Raw genomic sequence first — 22,340 nt, 5'->3', positions numbered from 1 at the left:
TGATAATTATTTCACACATATTGAGTTAAAAGTGCAGCCAAAAAGGCTTTTCGAAAAGGATGGCTGGTATGAGTCATTTGGTCTCAAAACCATGAAGAAGCTGGAATTAAAATCCATACCTTTTGAGACAGGGGAACCTAGATATATATCCTGTAGGACAGAAAGGAGCAAATAACTCCTAGAGAGCACCACTGTTCTGGTGGCCTCGAGTAGCGCGGACGCTCTGAAAGTCAGAGCGTCTTCCTGGGAAATCAAATCCATTCAGTCTTCTGTTATGGTTCTTATTCACAACTCTTACAAATAGCTGCAGCCAGTCTGCCATTCTGAAGACCTGCACCCAGATGTGGAGCAACTTTCCACTGTCTGGTGGACCAAGGCTCCCAACCTTGGAACCTAGAGCCCTAGAAGAGGAATAAAGCAAGGAAATTAATGACTTGGGCATATGAGACTCCCTCTGGACTGTGGAGGGGAGGGAGGTGACAAAAGGAAGGAAAGCTTCCCTGAGCGTCATCATACCTACTATTCAGCCTAACTCTGGACCAAGAGGCTCACATCTGAAGAACGGAGTAACCACAAGCCTACCTAGAGCCCAGGAAATTAGCCTGAGGGCCTTGCTATGCCATCACAACAGATGCTGACACCAAAGATGTGAAGCATGAGGCAAAGGCTGTTACATAGTAGGTAAGGCTGAATAAAGACTTGCGTCCATCTAGTTCAACCTAGGTTTATATAGCTTATCCATTGTTGTGTATTATGTTCTAATATTTTAAAGACCGATTTTATGTTTCTTATTTGTACCCATGGATGTTTTTAACCAATAAATGATTGTCCAACCTTATTTTAAATGTATTTATTGTGTCTGCCGACACCACTTCTCCAGGAAGAGAGTTCCAAAGTTTGACTGCTCTGACCGTAAAGAAATTACTCGTGCCCTCGTGTCCTAGATTCCTTTCTAGCAGAAAAAAGGGTGTTTGATAGTTCCTTATATTGGCCCCTGATATGTTTGTACATGTTGTGCATGTCTCCCCTTAAACGTCTCTTCTCTAGTGTAAATGGTCCCAGCTTGCTTAATCTCTCCTCATATCTTAAATTCTCCTTTCCCCTAATAAGCTTTGTTGCTCTTTTTTTTTTTTTTTTTTTTTAATTCTATGATGTCCTTTTTATAGTGTGGAGCCCAGAATTGTACTCCATACTCGAGGGGAGGTCTAACCAAGACTTTGTACAGTGACATAATTACTTTTGAGTCCCTAGTTTCCATGCCCCTTTTAATACATGCTATAATTTTGTTTGCCTTTTTTGTTGCTATATTACAATGAGCACTATACCCCAGTTTATCTATTTGGACTCCTAGATCTTTTTCAAGTGCTGAATTACCCAGTTCCTCCCCATTTAGGTTATAACTAGCACACTGGTTATGTCTCCCAAGGTGCATAACCTTGCATTTATCAACATCGAACCTCCTCTTCCACTTTTTTGCCCACTCGTCTAGATTGTCAAGATCATTTTGAAGCAAGGTAACATCTTCTGATGAATTAATAGCTCTGCTCAGTTTTGTGTCATCTGCAAAGATTGAGTAAACCCATCCCAATATCATTATTAAAAATGTTAAATAAAATGGGCCCTAAAACCGAACCCTGTGGCACTCCACTTAGTACTGGTATCATATTTGATACGGAACTGTTCACAACTACTCTTTGTTCTCTATTACACAGCCAGTTCCCTACCCATCTACAGATATTTTCCCCTAATCCCAGGTCCTCCATTTTATTTATCAACCTCTTGTGTGGTACTGTATCAAAAGCTTTAGCATAATCTAGGAAAATCACATCTACAGCATTTGCATTATCTAGGTTTTTACTAACCTCATAGAAACCTAGTAAATTAGTTTGGCATGAACGATTTTTCACGAACCCATGTTGGTTAATACTCAGTAAACTATGAAGGTCTAAATATTCCTGGATACCATCCCTTAAAAATCCTTCAAATATTTTACCCACTATTGAAGTTAAACTCACAGGTCTGTAATTAGCTGGATCCTCCTTTTTCCTTTTTGGAATATTGGCACTACCTCTGCTATTCTCCAGTCTTTTGGTACCTTACCTGATGATAGTGAATTATTAAAGATGTAATGCAGAGGGGTTGCTAGTTCCTCACTTAGGGGTTTATTCTAGTTCATTCTTTCTGACAAAATCCTTCTTAAATGGACAAAACCATGTGCATTGCAGGGGGGCAGATGTAACATGTGCAGATAGAATTAGATTTGGGTGAGTTATTTTGTTTCTGTGCAGGGAAAATACTGACTGCTTTATTTTACACTGCAATATAGATCTCACTTTGAAGAAAAACCCCACCCAAATCTAATTCTCTCTGAACAAGTTACATCTGCCCCACCCGCAGTGCACATGGTTTTGTCCATCTAAGAAGGATTTTGTCAGAAAGAATGAACTAGAATAACCCCCTTAATTCCATTAGTACCCTCGGATGAATCCCATCTGGCCCTGGAGATTTGTTTGTTTTGATTTTGCTGAGCCTCAATATTATTTCCTCAGTTGTGAAATCAACAATGAGATCCGGTTTGTTCATCCCATTTGTGGTACGTGTGCGTTCCACTGTCTGTTCTCCCTTAGTAAACACTGATTAGAAGAACTCCTTTAATAGTTCTGCTTTATCCTTGTCCTCCGTAAAACTTTTTCCATTGATATTGGTTAATGGGCCTATGTTCTCCTTAATTATTCACTTACTATATATGTATTTGAAAAACGTCTTGGGGTTGGTTTTGCTTTCGGTGGCTATACTCTCTTCATAATCCCTTTTTAGCTACTCTGATTACCCCTTTACAGTTTTGTTTGATTCTTTGTATTTGTTGAACGCCTCTTCATGAAGTTATTTTTATAGAATTTAAATGCTCTTTTTTAATGTTGATTGCTGACCTTACTTTTTTGTCCAACCTTGGTGGCTTTTTTTTAAATAGAATTTACCCTTATTTACTTTAGGAATGTATTTCATAGTTAATTATTCAAGCACCTTTTTTAGAGTAGCACACATTTCTTCTGCATTTATCCCCTCAAAAACCATTTCCCACAAAATTCCTTTTAGGGCTTCCCTGAATAATTTGAAGTTAGCTATTTTGAAGTTTAGTATTTTTGCCGATCCTTTATGATGTAGTTTACTGAAGTTGATTTCCAGTGAAACCATGTTGTGGTCACTGTTCCCTAGATGTTCAATTACTTTGGTGTTTGAGACTAGGGGGGGAATTTACTAAAGGAAATTTGTAAAAAAATAGGTGTATTTGTATCCAGAAATACACTTATTTTTGACCTTTTACTATCCCGAAAATACAGCAATTTGTATTCGTATTGATAGCACATCCATACGACTATGAATTGCCGTATTTTCGAGATAGTAAATGTCAAAAATAAGTGTATTTCTGGATACAAATACACCTATTTTTTTACACATTTCCTTTAGTAAATTTCCCCCTAAATCTATGTTATTTCTTAATACTAGATCCATTATTGCCTTATTACGAGTTAAAGCTTCTACCGTTTGTGTGATAAACTGGTCTTTGAGTACGCTTAGGAACCCACTGCTTCTTGCGGTTATACCTGTTTCGTTTATCCAATCAATGTCCGGTAAATTAAAATCCCCATAATTAATACCTGCCCCTGTTCTGACGATTGTTTGATTTGGCTTAAAAGAAGAGACTCATCCCTATCGTTTGTTTGGCGGTCTATAGCATACACAAGTTTACATAGCTGTTCACAAGTTTAGGTATGATCCTGCTTTAAAATGCCACACTAGAGACAATAAACCTCTTTTGTGCAGAGCTGAACTGAGGTGGTCCCTAGTACATCTGCCAATATGATTACAGATGTGTTAACATACATCTACCCTTTATGCACTACTGCATTACACATAAGGTATGAGCGTTGTGTCAGTAGCGCTAAGCATCTTTTTCTGTGACTTTCAATTAAAATGCATCTTATTTGCAAAAGGATATGCATAGGACATAGTGTTCACTCTATAAATTTTTTAGGGCAGGGTGCTGACCACGGGAAGGGCACATTTTTCATTCGCGAGGGCACATTTTTCATTCGCGAGGGCACATTTTTCATTCGCGAGGGCACATTTTTCATTCGCGAGGGCACATTTTTCATTCGCGAGGGCACATTTTTCATTCGCGAGGGCACATTTTTCATTCGCGAGGGCACATTTTTCATTCGCGAGGGCACATTTTTCATTCGCGAGGGCACATTTTAATTTAAAAGGTCAAAATGGTGACACCTGAGCTACAAACCATCAGCACGTTTATGCTACAGTATATAATCCACCTTGTGACACCGGAGCATCGCACCATCAGCACATTTATGCTATATAACCATCTTGTGACACCGGAGGGTCAAACCATCACCACATATATGCTATATAACCATCTTGTGACACCGGAGGGTCACACCATCACCACATATATGCTATATAATCCATTCTGTGACACCTGAGCGTCACACCATCAGCACATTTATGCTATATAACCATCTTGTGACACCTGAGCGTCACACCATCAGCACATTTATGCTATATAACCATCTTGTGACACCTGAGCATCACACCATCAGCACATTTATGCTATATAACCATCTTGTGACACCTTTTGCCTTTTGCAATTGGCTGGCGAACAGTGCTAAATTTAAACAGGGTTTGGCTGCTTTGCGGCTTTATAAGTTCACCAGTGCCAGCCAACAGTGTTGGGTAGCCAGCTTGCCAGCTCAAAACATTAGGCATGGTGAAAACACTGGTTCTCAAGGCATCCTATCAGCCCTGGTCTTAAGGATATAAATGCTTGAGCACAGGTGGCTTAACTATTACCTAAATGAATTTGATGTAACTAGTTATTTCCTAAGTTAATTTGACCCATAACAATTGATATCAATAAAACATGGACCATCAGGGTGTCTTAAAGGAGTGAGTTTGGGAACCACTGGACTAACCTAACCCAGACCTTGTCGGGATCCTGGCATTGGTACTCTGACCACCGGCTTCCTGACTGCTGGTCATCTGTATGTATCCCACAACGTATTCAGATACCACTGGTTTATAGTATGTCTGGAGCTGACAGTTGGAGAGCTCTTTCTTTGCCTTCATGTTTAGGATTTTTGTTAAATAAATTAGTAACCCAATTTTTGCCACATCTTTGTCTTTATTTACGTGAAGTCACAGCTGGTACACCACCACTCTCCTCCATCCATCCACTCTCCTCCATCCATCCACTCTCCTTCATACATGCATCCATCCACTGCCTCCACCAACACAACATAGTGCAGCTACATAGATATGCAACAAGGGCAAACGCAGAAATTTCAAAAGGGGGTTTCCAAACTTTTTTTTTTTTTTTTTTACTTTTTTTTTTAACCAACTTTGGCATATCGGAATTGAGAATCCTGAGAGGTGCACTCTCAGGGGAATCCTGAGAGTGCACTCACTGCACGCTGCAGTGAGTGCACAACTGAAAGTTCGGGGGAGGGGATACGGGACTGCGACACTCAGCACTTCATTAGTCCAAGGACTACATTTTCCAATATCTGTCATTATTTTGTTTGTAAACCTATTTTAATAAAAAATTGGAAAGCAAAGTATCAGCAAATCCATGTAGAATGTCCCTGAGGGAAAGCTGGAAACTGATCACTTGATACTTGAGATACTGTAGAGACCATTTTCTTTCAGTAAACATTTCCTTTGTTTCTTTCCAGAGCTTCCGCGTGAACAATTATTCCCACATTGTTTACTTCTCATAAACATACTGGATAAGCTTCCAACTTTAAATGAAGATGAGCAGATTTTGTGGTGCTCAGGCAGCAGATCTTCAGATAAAACCCCTAGGTACAGTAAAATCAAAGTTATTATCATTGCAGTATAAAACATATATTTACAGAAAATATTTGTTTTCCGATAATGCATATTTACTTTTGGCACGGTTTTCTTACGAAAGGAATGTTTTTTTTCTATACATCTACATAAGTAGAGTACACAATAGAAATTATGTAAATGCAGCTCTTGATACTCTACTTTTTACTTTGTGTGAAATATATGTGTAGTATATCTTTTTTTTTTATATACTCTGAAGGAATTAATCATGTATAAAACTTTACTTAAGTGACAAACAAGAATTATGACCATGTTATATATAATAAAACATTACTGCATATAATATTAAATTCCATTATGAAAAAATATTCTTAAGCAATGACTTTATAGTGCAGATTGAATGTAGATAGTATGAATTTGTATGTAAATAGCACATGAGTTAGCAAAGGTTGCATAGTAATCGAATCTAATGCTGTGTACACGGTGAGATTCCCTTGCTATTCAACTTAAGATTCGAGTTCTATGCAATCTTTGCTAACTCTGTACTATTTACATACAATTCATACAATCTGCATTAGATTTGCACTATATAGTCATTGCTGCCCTGTCTATCTGGGTTTCGATTTGTGGTGTCATGGGAGTGCGCATCGGGATCGCAAGGTAAAAAACCTATGCGATCTGCATGCGATTTTGACTATATAGTCAAAATTGAATGTCCAATCTCACCGTGTATACACAGCATTGGTCGAATAGTAATGGAATCTCACCGTGTGTACACACCATTACTGTCCTTTAATTGCTGCAATGTTGCAAATATTTTGATTTGGCAAAATATTACATAGGAAATACAGTGATGAAAAAAGGTCACGGTTTCAAGAAAAATATGCTGCAAAGTATTTTAATTTGGTGTATCAATTTAGTATCTTCTATAAAAAGAAGATTCTTATACTTACAGTACCTGTTAAATCATATTCTCTTGTCATCCCTGTGGGACACTGGTAACTGTGGGGATAAAGGGAAGCAGGGCAATAAAAATATCTGCCAGAGATCCAGTTTTATTAGAAAGCCAAAGAAGGAAGACGGGCACACACACTTCAAGCACGCAGTCTATTTATGAGAGTAGCCTGTTTTTAAGGTAAGCCGACAAAGGTCCTGTCGAGGCCGACTTAGGTTGAGGACCTACCTCAGGTACCTGTCCAGTTGTGGCCTGTGCTGGGTGCCCTTGGAACTTAGCGGGTTGGATGTATGACTTTCGCATAAATCCTAGGCTGTGAGTTAGACAGGAGCTCCGGAGTGAGGGTGAGGGACCCCCGCGAGGGAGTTTGGGTTTCGCTGTGTCCGGACAGCAGGTCGCAGCCCCTCACCCAGAGAACTCTATGGTGCCCAGGGTCAGAAGGATGACCGGTTAGGTGTGAGACCGGGGGACCAGCCAAGGAGGGTTCCATGACGATTAACAGTAACTTAAATGGCCTGCTTGGTTTGACGGGTTCTGGAGACAATAACTGTAACTGAAAATGGCCGACTTGGGAGGTTCGGGTAGGCAATAACTGTAACTGAAAATGGCCCACATGGCTTGGAAGGTTCGGGTAGACAATAACTGTAACTGAAAAGCTGACTTTGCTACAGGCATAATGCAGGAACAGGGAATAACCGGGTCAGGAACCGGAGAAGCTGGATCACAGAGACTGAGCATGGACCGTAGTACCATACAGGAACACTGGAGGCTGCTGCAGAGCTAAATTACTGGCAGCTGCAGAGTTGTACCAGCACCGAGGCTCACAGCCTGCTGGAATTTATGCTCTGCTCTGCTCAGCTAGGTCAGCCCAGCCTCCTTCCTAAGGAAGGAGATAAAGCAGCCCCGCCGCCGGTTCTGCCGCCAACCGGCACCTGACCCGCTGCCGGTTCTGCCACCAACCTGGGAGCCCCCACGTCAGCCTGCCCCCCGGACCCACACAGACCTGCACCCCTGCGGAGCAAAGACCGGAGTGCCTGGCGAGGTGAGTAGCCGTGGCCAAGTCTGGCGCTGCGGCGAGGTGTGACAGTACTCATTTTAGGAGTGGCCTCTGGACACTTAGCTGGATTCTTGAGGAAAAAGCTCCTCACCAGTGTTGGTGCATGGCCATCTTCATAGTCAGAACCTTGAGCCAGAGGTTCCTAGTGGATAACCAGACTCGATCACCTATGTGAGGTTGGGGCAGCAGATTGACATTGATCCGCAAACCTCTTGTATCTTATTGAAACTTTTCAGAGGGCAGAGTGGACATTTCTCCAGATGTTGGCAAAGAAGCGTAAAGAGGTGTTAACCACGGGTAAATTGCCAGCAGGTAATTTGGGAAATTAGTGTACCCGGGGATTCATCCCATAGACTACAAAGAAGGGAGTGGTCTGGCTGGAACTGTGGTAGGAGTTATTATGAGAAAATTCCACCCAAGAAAGCAGCTATGACCAGTTATCCTGGGACGAAGAAAGGTACAGTCGAAGGAAAGTCTCTAGGTCCTGGTTCACTTTCAGTCTGCCCGTTGGTTTGCGGGTGATAGGCAGTCGAGAATTTGAGTTGAATCTGCAGCGCTGCACATAAAGCCCTCCAAAACCTAGCCACAAAATGTACACCTCGGTCAAAGATGATTTCCTTGGGAACTCAGTGGAGCCAAAAAACATGAGTGATAAATAGTTGAGCCAAAGTAGGAGCACTGGGTAGACCTTTAAGGGATACGAAGTGGGCCATTTTAGAGAACCGGTCAATTATGACCCAGATAGTGGTATATCCGTTGGATGCCGGCAAATCGGTGACACAGTCCATGGACAGGTCGGAATAGACAAAGGGATGGAGTTTCCCAGCTCGTGCTTGGCGAGGAGTCTTATGTTGAGCGCATACCGGGCATGAGGATACAAATGACTGGACGTCGGTCCATATGGACGGCCACCAATACGACCGACGTAGGAATTCCAAAGTTTTCTGGGAACCTGAGTGTCCGGCGAACTTGGACTGGTGTGCCTAGCATAACCATCTTGTCTTAAAGCAGACGGTACAAAGGTTCTTCCTGCCGGGGGAATTGGGAACTGGGTAGCGGGGAAAAACCACCGGATCAAGGACTGGCTAGATTGAGACCTCCTCCTCTGAGGACGATAATGACCAGGATAGGGCATCAGGTTTCACGTTCCGGGAGCCTGGACGAAAAGACAACTTGAATTCGAAACGGGTGAAGAATTCAGCCCACCGAGCTGACTGAGGCATTGAGCCATACGAAGGTGTAGCAGATTCTTATAATCTGTGAAGAACGTAAAAGGGTGTTGAGCCCCCTCCAAAAGGTAGCGCCATTCTTCCAGAGCTAATTTTCCTCTACCTCCCCCATGGCAGCCATCACCTGTGGGTTCTCTCCCTCATTGGGTAGTATTTGGAAAGGGGAAAAAAGACACTGCTTTCTCCATATAAAGTTCCTCCTCCTTGTCTGTCTTTTTTTTTTTTTTAGTATGTGGATGAGGATGGCTTACCCTGTGAAGAATGGTCTGATCCCCGCCGCTGTCTTGTGCGTCCAGGCCGGGGTGGAAGGTGCTGTATAGCACTTAGAAGCCTCTAGTAGCCGCATGCCGTCCCCAGGTGCTGGGCGGCTACAGGCGGCGGCATCCTAGGTGGCCAGTGGGTGTCCCAGCCGTGCCATCTGCCCGGGTTAATCCAGCAGTGAAACCGCTTGGACGTCTGCAGGCATGCGGCGACAGTAACACGTGTGGCAGGAGGAAGGAGCCGCACGTACGGCCAGGCCGCTTTGGATGACGCGGCGGGACCAGGAGGATGACGCGGCGGGCCACATTTAGATGACGTGGCTGGAGGACACCTGTGGTACACTGTGTCACCAACGTGAAGCAGTTAGCCACAAGAAAAGTGTTTTGGGGACCCGGCCAGCAGGTTATTCTTGGCAGCAGCGGCAGCACACGATACCACATTTTTTGCGGGGTATGTGAGCATTTAAATGGCATTTTATTATGGGTCTGTTTGGAATTCATACAAACTAAGTCTGGTTACTGAGGGATACTGTGCTTTTATTAGACAGCATATCCACCAGCATTATGTAGGAGGAAAAGAGGCAGACTACTCAACAGTCAGGGTAAGCCATCACAGAGCGAGCAAAGTATATTTTGTGAAATTTTAAGGGCACAGTGTAAACAATATATGTGTCTATGCAGGTCTGATACCAGCAAAGGAAAAGGAGATGGAAAAGCAAGGCATAAGAAGTTGCACACAGCGAAATGTTTAATGTGTGATGAAATACTGCCAGACAAATATGTGGGAAGCGTTTGTGAAACATTCAAAGTACCTCATCAAATGCCAATGGCCCAGATGTCTGGGTTAGTTGACATGCTTAAAACTGCAGTGGCGAGAGAAAATAGGAGCCGTTCTAGAATGAGTTTTCAGCAGATTTGATAGAAGAAGCAGGGCCGGAGACAATGGAGGATGAAGGGGAATTTGTAGTAGACAAATCGGAGAATGAGTTTAATGCAGATATGGTAGAGAATTTACTCACTCTCATACATAAATCACTTAATATAGAGGATAAGCAGGAAGAGCTAAAATTGCTCTTCGGAGATAAGAAGAGGAAGGGTAAAACCTTTCCCCTATCTCATTTATTGTCCCTACATTGCCTCTTAGGGGGCAGAAGGAAGAGTGAGAGGGTGTCAGGGAAAGAGAGAGCGAAAAAGAGGAATAGTGGTGGTCAGGGTGAGAATGCTTCATGGAAAAAAGAATGAATGAGAGAGTGTCAGGGGAGGAGCAAGAGGGATGTGAGGGAGAGAGAAAGATCGGAGCAAGAGAGAGTGAGTGTCAGGGAGAGAAAGGGTGTCGTGGAGAGCGAGAGAGACATCACCAAGAATAGAGGGAGAGGCTGTCCGAGAGGGAGGAAAGAGAGGTAGGGAGAAGAGATATGAGAGGCAGTGAGATAAAGGGCCAGCTGTATCAAGTTTAAAAAAAGTGATAAAGTGGAGAGTGATAAACAACCAGCCAATCGGCTCCTAACTGCCATGTTAGTCTGGATTTGAAAAATGTCAGTTGGAAATCGCTCTCCATTTAATCACTTTTTGAAGCTTGATACATCTGGCCTAAAGAGAGAAGTTAGATGGAGGGGGAGTGATAGTGTTGAGACAGCAGGGAAGAGAAAGTGACAGAGGATGGAGAGAGGAGAGAGAAAAATAGGAGAAAGAGAAAAGGGTATAAAAGAGGGAAGTGTGGGCAGAGGTGACTGGTTGAGAGGGAGGGGACGTTCACTGGGCCTCTGATGTTCTCACGCCACCCATGCTCTTCTTCCCCTCCCCGGCCTCTGCCACACATACTCTGCACTCCTCAGCACATGCTCTGCCGCTTCCCTGGCGCCAGGCTCAGTCTCCAGTGCTTCCCAGAACCTCTACCATCCGTGCTCTGCCGCTTCTCAGTGCCTGCCTTCTGTGCTCTGCATTCCCCAGCACTGGGATCTGGATCCTGTGCTCCACGGTGCCGGGCTCTGCGTTCTGTCTTCTGCGCTTCCCGGCAACAGGCTCTGCATCCTGTGCTCTGTGCTTCCTGGTGCTGGGTTCTCTGTGCTCCACAGCGCTAGGCTCTATGCTTCCCGGCACTGTGCTCTTCCTCCTGTGCGCTCTGTTGCCTCTGCCTCTAAATAGCAGTGTAAGAATAAAGTGGCCAGTATTTACCCTGCACTGATACAAAATAACTTCTATATAACCCAAATTTATATAAATTTATTTTCTCTTTCAATGGTCCTGGTGACACAGCTCAACATTGGGATGTAGGAGGGTCCGTAGGAGCCAGGCACCTATCCTAAAGCTTTTGGAGGGTAGGCTCCTCCCTTCTGCATCCCAGACTCCTCCGTTCGTGTTAGGTGCCCACTGGAGTGGGTGCTATTCTAAAGGGCTGCCGGAGCAGCCGAAGGATTAGAGTTAGTTAGGGTTTTATTATTTTATTAACTTTTACACTAGCTAGGTAGGCACAGTGTGAGGATTCTCACTGAATCCTCACACTGACAGCGCAGCAGGAGCTTACAGAAGCGTGTCCTGTCAGCTCACTGTGCACAGGGGAGACGCTGTCTGGCCTCCCTGTGCAGCGCTTACAGCTTCTTTTAAGAAGCTGCCTGGGCTCCGGAGCGCTCTGAAACCGGCTTCACGCTAGGTGGGGATCATGGGGGACAGGCGCTCCGTGATGGCGGCGGCCATTTTCTGCGGAGCTTACACACTGAGCTCCTATATGAGAGGACAGCAGCGTTGTGACAGGCATGTTCCAAGTGGTCCCCAGCTGAGGGGGAGATACTGGAACTAGGAGATCCTGCAATGGGAGTGGCTGTCTGGGGGTGGTTGGTGCCAAGAGTCACGGACCCCGCAGCAGCAGGGACTCGGTCTCTTCCCCTGTTTGGATTTCCTGGGCATCGTTTTCCCCACATCTGAAACCATCAGACAGATAAGTGACTGAGTACATTGGCTCTGTATTAAACGCCTGTACAGTGAATGCGCTGTGACTGTGTTACTATACATCATGTCTGAGCAACAGTCTGTGGTTTTGGGGGAGGGAGCCCTTATTACATTGAGCGCTTGCAGTGTTTGTACACTGAAATTTGTCCCTGAGCAGATGGCCAAGGGGGGCTTGTGTATTACTTGCGCTGCTGTGAGACCCATGGAAAGTGAACCCCAGAGGGTAGAGCAATTGGAGCCTGCGTGGGCCAGTTCCCTGGGCAGGTCTGTGAATGCTTTAGTGCAATTGCTGGACAGACAGAGTGATGTCTTGGTAGATTCCCAGAGACCATTGTCATCATCTCAGAAGTCCTCTGGCTCCTTGCCTCTGACCCAGGCAGATCCTGGCTTCCTTCAGGTCATGCAGGATACTGCTAAGGGGATTAGCAGGTTTAATGAATTGCTAGACAAGATGGATGTTGATGCTGTGGGGACCCCTAAAAGGTCTTCAGTGCCATTGCTTGTTGCTGAAGAGGAGGGAGAGTATTCAGTCATTCCCTGGGAGCAGGGTGATGATTCTGAGGATTCCTCGGCCGCAGGGGTGGAGGATTTGATCACTGCTGTAAAACAGGCTTTGAATTTGTCTGTGGAGGATAAAACTCCTACAAAAGGTGTGTTTAAACGGCAGCGTAAGGAAGCTGTTACCTTCCCTGCAGATTTCTTGGGGTTGTTGTCTGGGTGCGGGGTCCCCTTGAGCTTGTCTGGCTAGACCACTCCAGGACATCACTACGTTCTAATAATCTATAAATGTCAGTTTTCTTGGGGTTGTTGTCTGGGTGCGGGGTCCCCTTGAGCTTGTCTGGCTAGACCTCTCCAGGGCATCACTACGTTCTAATAATCTATAAATGTCAGTTTTCTTGGGGTTGTTGTCTGGGTGCGGGGTCCCCTTGAGCTTGTCTGGCTGGACCACTCCAGGGCATCACTACGTTACACATAGTCTCACATAAACATATCATTTTTCTATGTATGTCTTTTTTTATATGTATTCTTTCACACTTTTTCTTTTTTGACACACCCTTTATCACTATTAGTTGCTTACACATACCCTACATTCTATGACACTTTACACTCCATTACACTTCACAGCTATATTTTATTTATGTGATGCCCTGGGGTGGTTTTGCTGGGCTGTCTTGGGGGTGCCCTGCACCCCGGGCATGAACCCCATAGTGCTAGGGACCTGCTCTATTGAGGAGACCTTAACGTGGTGAGCAGGTAGATATATTTGGCCAAATGTATGCTAACATCCTCAGAAATGAATTCTAAAAGGATTATATTAGCAGTAATGATTTCTTAGTGCACCTGCAAACCCCCTCTGTTTTGCACCTTCCCTGCAGATGAAGGTTTACAGGATTTATTGGAAGGGGCTTGGAAAACGCCCGATAAAAGGCTGCAGATGCCAAAGAGATTTTTAAGTCTATACCCCATGCCTGAGGCTCATGCAGACCTCTGGGAGAAAGTTACAGTGGTAGATGCTTCTGTGGCACGATTGTCAAAAGCCACTGTGCTACCAGTTATGGGGGGGGGCAGCCTTTAAGGACCCCGTAGATAAGAAGCTGGAGGGTAACCTCAAGGCAATTTTTGAAGGGGTGGGCTACACACTACGCCCTCTTATAGCTTCAGCCTGGGTCTCTAAGGCCATGATTGTGTGGGCCAATGACCTGTGCACTATTTTACATGCTGATCCTTGTGTGTTGTTACTTGCGGAGAAGCTTAAAGTAGCTGCAGAGTATGTGCTTGAGGCTGAGGAGGAAGCTCTTAAAATGGCTGCCAGAGTTTCCACAGTGTCCGTCAATGCCAGGAGAGTACTCTGGCTTAAAGCCTGGGTGGCGGATAATGAGTCTAAGAAGGCCTTAGAGGCATTAGCTTTTAAGGGAAAACTGATATTTGAGATTATTAAGCAAGCCACGGGAGGCAAAAGTACCTTCCTGCCGGCTCCTGCAGCCAAGCAGACATCAAGGTTTTCTGCTTTTAGGCCGTCCTTTCGGCCCTCCCCTAGAGGAGGTGCGTCCTTTCGAGGACAGTCCTTTAGGGGAAAGTTTCAGTCCTCCAGGGGCAAGGCCCCAAAGTCTAAATTCGGTTCCTTTCATAAGAAACCAAGCACCAAAGGAGAGGACAAGCCCTCCGCATGACTACCGGGGGATTTGCCCAGCGGTGGTCAAGGTGGGGGGGCGTCTGACATGGTTCAGGGACGCGTGGGCATTGTTAGACCAGGATTCCTGGGTATTAGACATTATATCCCAGGGTTACAGAATTCCCTTCAAGGGTCTTCCTCCGAGAAGATTCATTCCTACACCACTACCAAAGGAGGCTCGGCTCCGTGCGGCTCTCTTGGGAGCGGCTCACTCTCTTTTGGAGAAAAATGTGGTGGTCCCGGTCCCCCGAGCAGAGTGGAAAAAAGGCTTTTATTCCACTCTGTTTTTGGTGCCCAAACCAGACTGGTCTTTCAGACCGATCCTAAATTTAAAGTCATTAAATATCCATCTGTGGGTAGACCATTTCAAAATGGAGTCTCTACGGTCTGTGCTGCTAAGCCTGGACCAGGGAGAATTTTTGGCGTCCATGGATGTCCAGGACGCGTACCTTCATGTACCTATCCATCCAGAACATCAGGCTCTATTGAGGTTTGCGATAGGAGACCTACATTTACAATTCCAGGCGTTGCCCATCGGTCTGGCTACAGCACCAAGGGTATTCACCAAAATAATGTCAGTAATGGCGGCGGTGCTTCTGCTGAGGGGAATCACTGTGATTCCGTATTTGGACGACCTGCTGTTCAAAGCAGAGTCGGAGGGAAAGTTAAGAGTCACTTGGCAGAAGCCATCGGGTTTTTGCAGACTTACGGTTGGCTTTTAAATTTACAAAAGTCTCAGTTGGTGCCGTCACAGAGACTCCAGTTCCTGGGAGTTGTTCTGGATACCCACCTACATCGGGTATTCCTACCGGAGGCAAAGGCCAGGGACCTGGCTGCCTTGGTCCAAGAGATCCTCGGGTCTCAGAGCACATCAGTTTGGAGGTGTCTCAAGCTGTTGGGGAAGATGGTGGCGTCTTTCGAGACGTTACAGTTCGCCAGGTTCCACTCTCGAGTGTTCCAGTGGAACATCCTGACATCTTGGTCGGGGAATACTCAGACCATGAAGTCAGAGCACATAGTGTTGTCTCCAGAAACTCTGTCTTCCCTGAAATGGTGGATGGAGGTGGATTCCCTTCAGTGGGGTCGGTCTCTGCAGTCCTGGAGCTGGCTGGTAGTCACTACCGACGCCAGTCTCAGGGGCTGGGGGGCTGTGGTTTTGGACCTGCGTCTGCAGGGCTTATGGACCTCTGAGGAGTCTGCCTTGCCGATCAATATCCTGGAGCTGCGGGCTGTGTGGAAGGTGATATTTCTGGCAGGAGAAAGATTACAGGGTCTTCCTTTAAGGATTCAGACAGACAACGCCACAGCTGTGGCGTACCTGAATCACCAGGGAGGCACACGCAGCAAGCTGGCCATGTGGGAGGTTTCCCGGATCTTCCTGTGGGCGGAACAGAATGTTTCAGCGTTGTCAGCGATATTCATCCCAGGGGTGGAGAATATAGAGGCCGATTTCCTGAGCAGGGAGGAGCTGCGGGAAGGAGAATGGAGCCTGAACCCACAAGTATTTCTTCAAATTACACTGAAGTGGGGAACTCCGGATGTGGACCTGATGGCATCAAGGTTCAATCATCAGGTGCCCAGGTTCTATGCCAGGACGAGAGATCCACTAGCCGAAGCAGTGGATGCTACGACCATCCCCTGGGAGGGGAATCTACTTTGTCTTCCCGCCGGTTCCAATGCTGGCGAGAGTATTGAAAGAGATCCAGGCCCAGGCAATTCCGGTGATTTTAGTGGCCCCAGATTGGCCAAGGAGGTCCTGGTACTCGAGGCTTCAGAGATTGTCTGTGGCGTCTACCTCTGAGGTCAGACCTGTTAAACCAAGGGCCGTTCAATCATCTGGATTCAGCTCGGCTAAATTTGACGGCTTGGCTGTTGAGACCGCCATCTTGAAGAACAAAGGGTTCTCAGAGGCTGTGGTTAACACCATGATAAAAGCTAGAAAGTCAGTGTCTTCTGCAAATTATTATAGGGTCTGGAAGACCTATATTAGGTGGTGTGAAAGGCAGAAGTCACACACATCGCGATTTAGATTGGCTAAATTGCTGGAGTTTTTGCAGGATGGCTTCTCATCTGGGTTAAGCCTTCAGTCACTCAAGGTGCAGATCTCGGCCTTGTCAATTTATTTTCAAAAAAGGATAGCATTGTTACCGGAGGTACAGACCTTCCTGCAGGGGGTTTCTCGATTGAAACCTCCCTACAAACAACCAGTAGCTCCATGGGATTTATCTCTGGTTCTGGAGTGTCTTCAAAAGGCGCCTTTTGAACCGTTGAGGTCGGCTGACCTTAAATTCCTTACATGGAAACTGGTATTTTTGTTGGCGGTTGCATCAGCAAAGATACTGTAGTATCGGAGTTGGGAGCATTGTCCTGCAAGTCTCCCTTCCTTATATTTCATGATGATAGGGCTGTCCTTCGGACAGTACCCCAATTTTTACCAAAAGTAGTCTCTGCTTTTCATTTAAATCAGGAGACAGTTCTGCCTGTGTTTCAACCCCCAGAGGGTTCAAGGAAAAGGGACAAATTGAGGAATTTGGATGTTGTGCGCGCCTTGCGCATTTATGTGGACAGAGTAAAGAGTGTCAGGAAGACTGACACTTTGCTAGTTTTGTATGATGTACACAAGATTGGTTGGCCTGCTTCTAAGCAGACCATTGCTAGGTGGTTGCGTTCTGTATTTGCTTTTGCATATACTAAGGTTGGTAGGCCTGTACCGGCCAGGATTAATGCGCATACCACCAGGTCAGTCGCCACCTCTTGGGCGGTTCGACATGGGGTCACAGCTGAGCAGGTTTGCAGGGCCGCCACTTGGTCATCTGTTCACACGTTTGCCAAATTCTATAGGTTCCATGAGTTCGCGTCGGAGGACGCTTCATTCGGGCGAGCAGTGATGAGAGCTGCAGACCTGAGCGTACCCACCCAAAGGACCGGCTCTGGAACGTCCCAATGTTGAGCTTTGTCACCAGGACCATTGAAAGAGAAAATGGGATTTTTGTAAGAACTTACCGTTCGAATCCCTTTCTCTGATATGGTCCTGGTGAAACAGCGATCCCTCCCTTACGCTCAGTAAGTATGCCAGGTTCATGATGTTTCATGTTATATATGGTTAAAAGTTATTTTGAAATTGTGCATATAATATGTGCAGGCGTTTGTACTGAGTTAATGTATTCCAGTGGCTTTGAAAGATTGAACTGAGGAGTCTGGGATGCAGAAGGGAGGAGCCTACCCTCCAAAAGCTTTAGGATAGGTGCCTGGCTCCTACGGACCCTCCTACATCCCAATGTTGAGCTGTGTCACCAGGACCATATCAGAGAAAGGGATTCGAACTGTAAGTTCTTACAAAAATCCCATTTATTTATTTATTTACAGTTTCTTATATAGCGCAGCAGATTCCGTTGCGCTTTACAATGGTAGACAGTGATAAAACAAACTGGGTAATGACAGACAGACTTGGAGGTTTGAGGGCCCTGTTGCAAGCTTACAATCTTTAGGGACATAGGAGAAAAACACAAGGACAGGCATCAGTAATAGCATAGCAGTCCCACCAAGTTACAAGTCCAGAAGGGAAGCTATATAATACACAAGTGCCTCAGAGGGTTATGCATGTAGAACTTACATATGATAGGCTTGTCTGAAGAGGTGAGTTTTTAGGGAACACTTGAAAGTTTGGAGGCTAGTGGAGAGTCTTATCTAAATATATTTATGTAAGTTTCTGTGTGTGTGTGTGTGTGTGTGTGTGTGTGTGTGTGTTTGTGGGGGGGGGATGGGGGGGGGGGGGTTGTACAAATATATATGCACAAAATACATAAATACACATAACAAAAGCCAAAGTGATGTACAGTAGACATTGGGGCAGATGTATTAAGCCTTAACAAGAGATAAATACAAGGGTGATAAGGAGAGATAAAAGTCCAGCCAATCAGCTCCTTACTGACTTTTTTCAAACACAGGCTGTAACATTGCAGTTAGTAGGTGATTGGCTGGGCATTTATCTCTCCTTATCACCCTTGCATTTATCTCTTGTTGAAGCTTAATACATCTGCCCCAATGTTCCTTAAGAAGGCTGCTTGCAATGACCGTAACAAATGCGGGGGGGGGAAGGGGTGTATGGGTGTATGCCTTCTAGATTCCTAAATTTAGGTGCTTATCTGTAGGTTTTTACTACATTCATGTAAAACACCTTTTAACCTTTTGCAGTCCAAAAATTGTTTTGTTTCTTTTTCAAACAGTCTGGTTTGGATGTTTTAAATCAATTGTATTTTTTTTAAATTAAAAATTGTCTACATTGGATGTTGACTGATGTTCTTATTTAAAAGTGGCTCACCATTGGATCTGTTGCTAATGCTAGGGCTGTTGAACCTAACTAGATGTTGGACTTGAAAGGGTTAAGAGGGTGTCTATAAAAAGATGTTCAATGCTCCTATGTTTTATTAAATGAATAAATACCAAACTAAAGACTTGCCTACTCCCTACAAAACTTTAAACGGGCAGTCAAGACCCACTTCATTAAATCCAACCATCTCTCTTCCTAACTCTGTTTATGTTTGCTTCTATCCCAGCTGTTTCACCCCAGTTTGTCTGCTCCGTACATTTAGAATGTAAGCTCTCTAAACGAGCAGGGCCCTCTCTCCATGTGCTTTTCTTAGAATATATCTCTGCCACTGTCAGTGGCGTAACTAATAATTCTGCTCCCCCCTGCCGAAAAAGCAGGGGGGCGCCCCCCCCCCCCCCTAGGTTAAACATCCCCCCCGCCGCTGCCACGACCCATGCGGCCGTTACCTCAGCCGTGGCCGCGATTGTGCTGCCGGTGGAGGGGAGCCGGGATGGTGGGGGGGGGGACGGGTGTTACCTCCTGCCGCATCTGCGCCTGGTCCCGGCTCTCCCGTCTACTGCTGCTAATCAAAAGTGACACTTGTAAAATGGCTGCCCCCATACAACAGACGAAAAACTGTCTGCAGTATGGGGGCAGCCATTTTCCGAGTGTCACTATTTGTATTAGCAGCGCTGCAGCAGTAGCCGGGACTCGGGAGAGCTGGGACCCGGCACAGGCGCTGGCGGCAGAAGGCAGTGAGTAATGTCCCGCACCCCCTCAGCGCCTCCCCGCCGCCGCGGGACTATAGTTACGCCACTGTTATAATGGCATCAGTGTCCACTGTTGCAACTGTCTTTTTATTTATGTACTTGTCCTAATTTGCATTTGTACTGTAAATCACAATTTTTCTTGTATTGTTCTTTGCTCATCTATGTTTTGTCAGGCGCTGTGGTACCTTTGTGGCGCCATATAAATAAACGATAATAATAATAAAAGTTCACAAACATGTGGATATTACTATGTGTTAAGCCACCCTCCCCTAACTGCATGTATACACAAGAGCACAAATAGTTTATTAGCTATAAAGGTGTGTTAGTTTCCATTGTGTAATGTATCTAGTAATTAAAGCAAAAAGAGGTCTAGAATATAAACCACTTTTTTAATATAAGCTTTTTTTGTTTTTAGACTGTCTATATTTACAGCTATATTCCAGACCTTTGCAGTATGCTCTCCTGAGATCTCTCTTCCAGTAGTTATGCCAGAAGCCTCAGTGAATGAACAAATTTCTCCTGATATTACGATTTATCAATATATCTACACTCACCTTTGTGCTTATTTTGTATTACTACCACCCACATGCTTTCCTGAATTGGTAAGTCTTTGAATAGATAGCATATCAGAATAAAGAGAGCTATTTAATGCATTACTGAATATATTAGTAACTACTGTTTTCCTGATCTAGGAGAGCGCTCTGTTGAATGCGGTTCTAAGTTACAGAATGTTGGAGTCTCTTCTGGCAATTGATGCATGGTGTTTCTTGGCAAGGTAAGATATTAGGAATCTCTTGTATATTTGAAGTAATGCTGAAGATGTACGAGCCTAGTTGTTAATTTTTTTTGTTTTCAAAATATTCAGATACGGAACTTCAGATCTGTGTGCCCACCATGTTAAAGTTATAGTTCACGTGGTAAGTCATTTCATAGCGCACCATCTCAGCAGGTGATCCATACTGGTAAATTTGTAATAATATATGAAAATGATCTGCAATAACCTACATAATTACATAATATTAATTGCAAGCTATTATTTATATAATATCATACTGTGCTAAGTTTACCGTATAATACATTAAACTAATTGGGACCTAAATCATTTACAGCTACCAATTAAGATTATTTATGTATGACCAACTTTTCTGTCCATAACTGATTAATGAGTATCTGAATTCAAATTGTATTCTGGTCCATTAAATCACCTGTGTTAAGCTGTGTACACACGGGCAAAAATCGCTGGCAATATGGTCGCTGAGCGACCATATTGCCATCGATTGGAGTGTGCACCGGCGATAAATCGCCGGGTGCACACTCCCGTTTTCAGCCCCCTAATGGTCGCTGGTCGGAGGAGCATGCTCCTCCAACCAGCGACTTCCCCTGCCTCTTCTCCCGGCATTGTGTCCTTTTCATCAGCAACATATCTGGTCGCTGATGTAAACGGAACACTTATAGCAATATATTGCCAGCGATCATATTGCTTTGTGTGTTCACAGCTTAAGTCCCCTGATAAAGTCAGTATGTGATAATATGCATCAGAAATCTATCTTATCAATAAATGTTTCCTCATACATCTTTACATCTCTGCTATATTCCTGTTTATCAGATTCTTTCACGTCAGATTCTGTGAGACTTGCTAGAATATGAGTGTAATTTTAGCCAATGTGATGCACCAGGAGAAGGGTGCTGATTAATTTGATATGCATCTCTTGTATATCTGTGTGTGACTGAGTCTCTGAATCTGTATACAAAATGCTGTGTTTCATAGACTGACTCAGTCACACACCGATATACAAATGTTGCATGTAAAATTAGTCGGCACAGTCATTCTATCCACATTGCCTTGCATCTAAGACACCGTTGGATGGGACCTGTCAGGTCACTCGTGACAGATATCTCCCAATGCATGGCATATTGAAGCTAGATTTATGAGGAGGACTTTCTATCAATGAATTATCTATCACACTGATCAACTGTCCACCTGTGTAAGAGTGATGTGTGACCACATTATTAAGAAAAACAAATCATAAATACTCTGCACTCAATACTGTTTTATGTAAATGCATACAATGGAAGTTCCACATATTGCAATATAGCTCCATTTCTGGTCAGTCCTACGCTGAACCTCAGAAATGTGAACATGACAGTTCCTGCTGGCTTCCACATTCAGGGCCAGATTCTCTAAGCTTCAAAAGTGATAAAATAGAGAGTTATAAACAGCCAGCCAATCAGCTCCTGCCTGACATTACATTTTTCAAACACAGTCTGTGACATGGCAGGTAGGAGCTGATTGGCTGGCTGTTTATCACTCTCAATTTTATCACATTTGAAGCTTAGAGAATCTGGCCTTCGATATCAATGAGTCCTTGAGGCCGGTGTAGCCATACCTCCTCCCTTGGGTTAGACACGTAACAATTTTTTTGCAATATTTTGGATCAAACATTTCCTGAATACAGTTTGGAGTGTAATTAGGTTTGTAAAGACCATGTATTTAATTGAAATGGTGCAGCCAGATACCTCAGGCACAGACACTGTCACTGATGAAATCCTACTTTGTGTGTATATATGTGTGTCTATGTATAACGTATTTATATATTCTTGTTGTATTTGTACCATTTGTTTGTCACTGCCAAATAAAATGGTGTTTCTATACCATGTACTATAAGTGAATGACCCTTATTCTGGGAATACAATTTCCCTAATAGTATGGATTAACAGTGTTGCAGTATATTCTGACTCTAACGGTGGTCATGTGACCAAAAAATACCATGTAAGTTGT

The 22,340-nt window shown here is 44.5% G+C and overlaps 1 protein-coding gene across 2 annotated transcripts in view; it reads left to right on the top strand.

The window, feature by feature from the left end:
* Positions 1–22,340, top strand: part of FIRRM (FIGNL1 interacting regulator of recombination and mitosis) — a 127,740-nt gene that overhangs the window by 62,900 nt on the left and 42,500 nt on the right. For both annotated transcript variants that reach the window (XM_083156664.1, XM_083156663.1), the window contains exons 12-15: positions 5,748–5,877; positions 19,977–20,163; positions 20,254–20,336; positions 20,427–20,478. In XM_083156664.1, coding sequence (XP_083012790.1) covers positions 5,748–5,877; positions 19,977–20,163; positions 20,254–20,336; positions 20,427–20,478 — 452 coding nt within the window. The remainder of the gene's footprint in view (positions 1–5,747; positions 5,878–19,976; positions 20,164–20,253; positions 20,337–20,426; positions 20,479–22,340) is intronic.

Source organism: Crinia signifera, chromosome 8 (assembly GCF_055691185.1).
Source record: "Crinia signifera chromosome 8, ASM5569118v1, whole genome shotgun sequence".
Lineage (NCBI taxonomy): Eukaryota > Metazoa > Chordata > Amphibia > Anura > Myobatrachidae > Crinia > Crinia signifera.
This window is presented reverse-complemented; position numbering and strand designations above follow the sequence as displayed.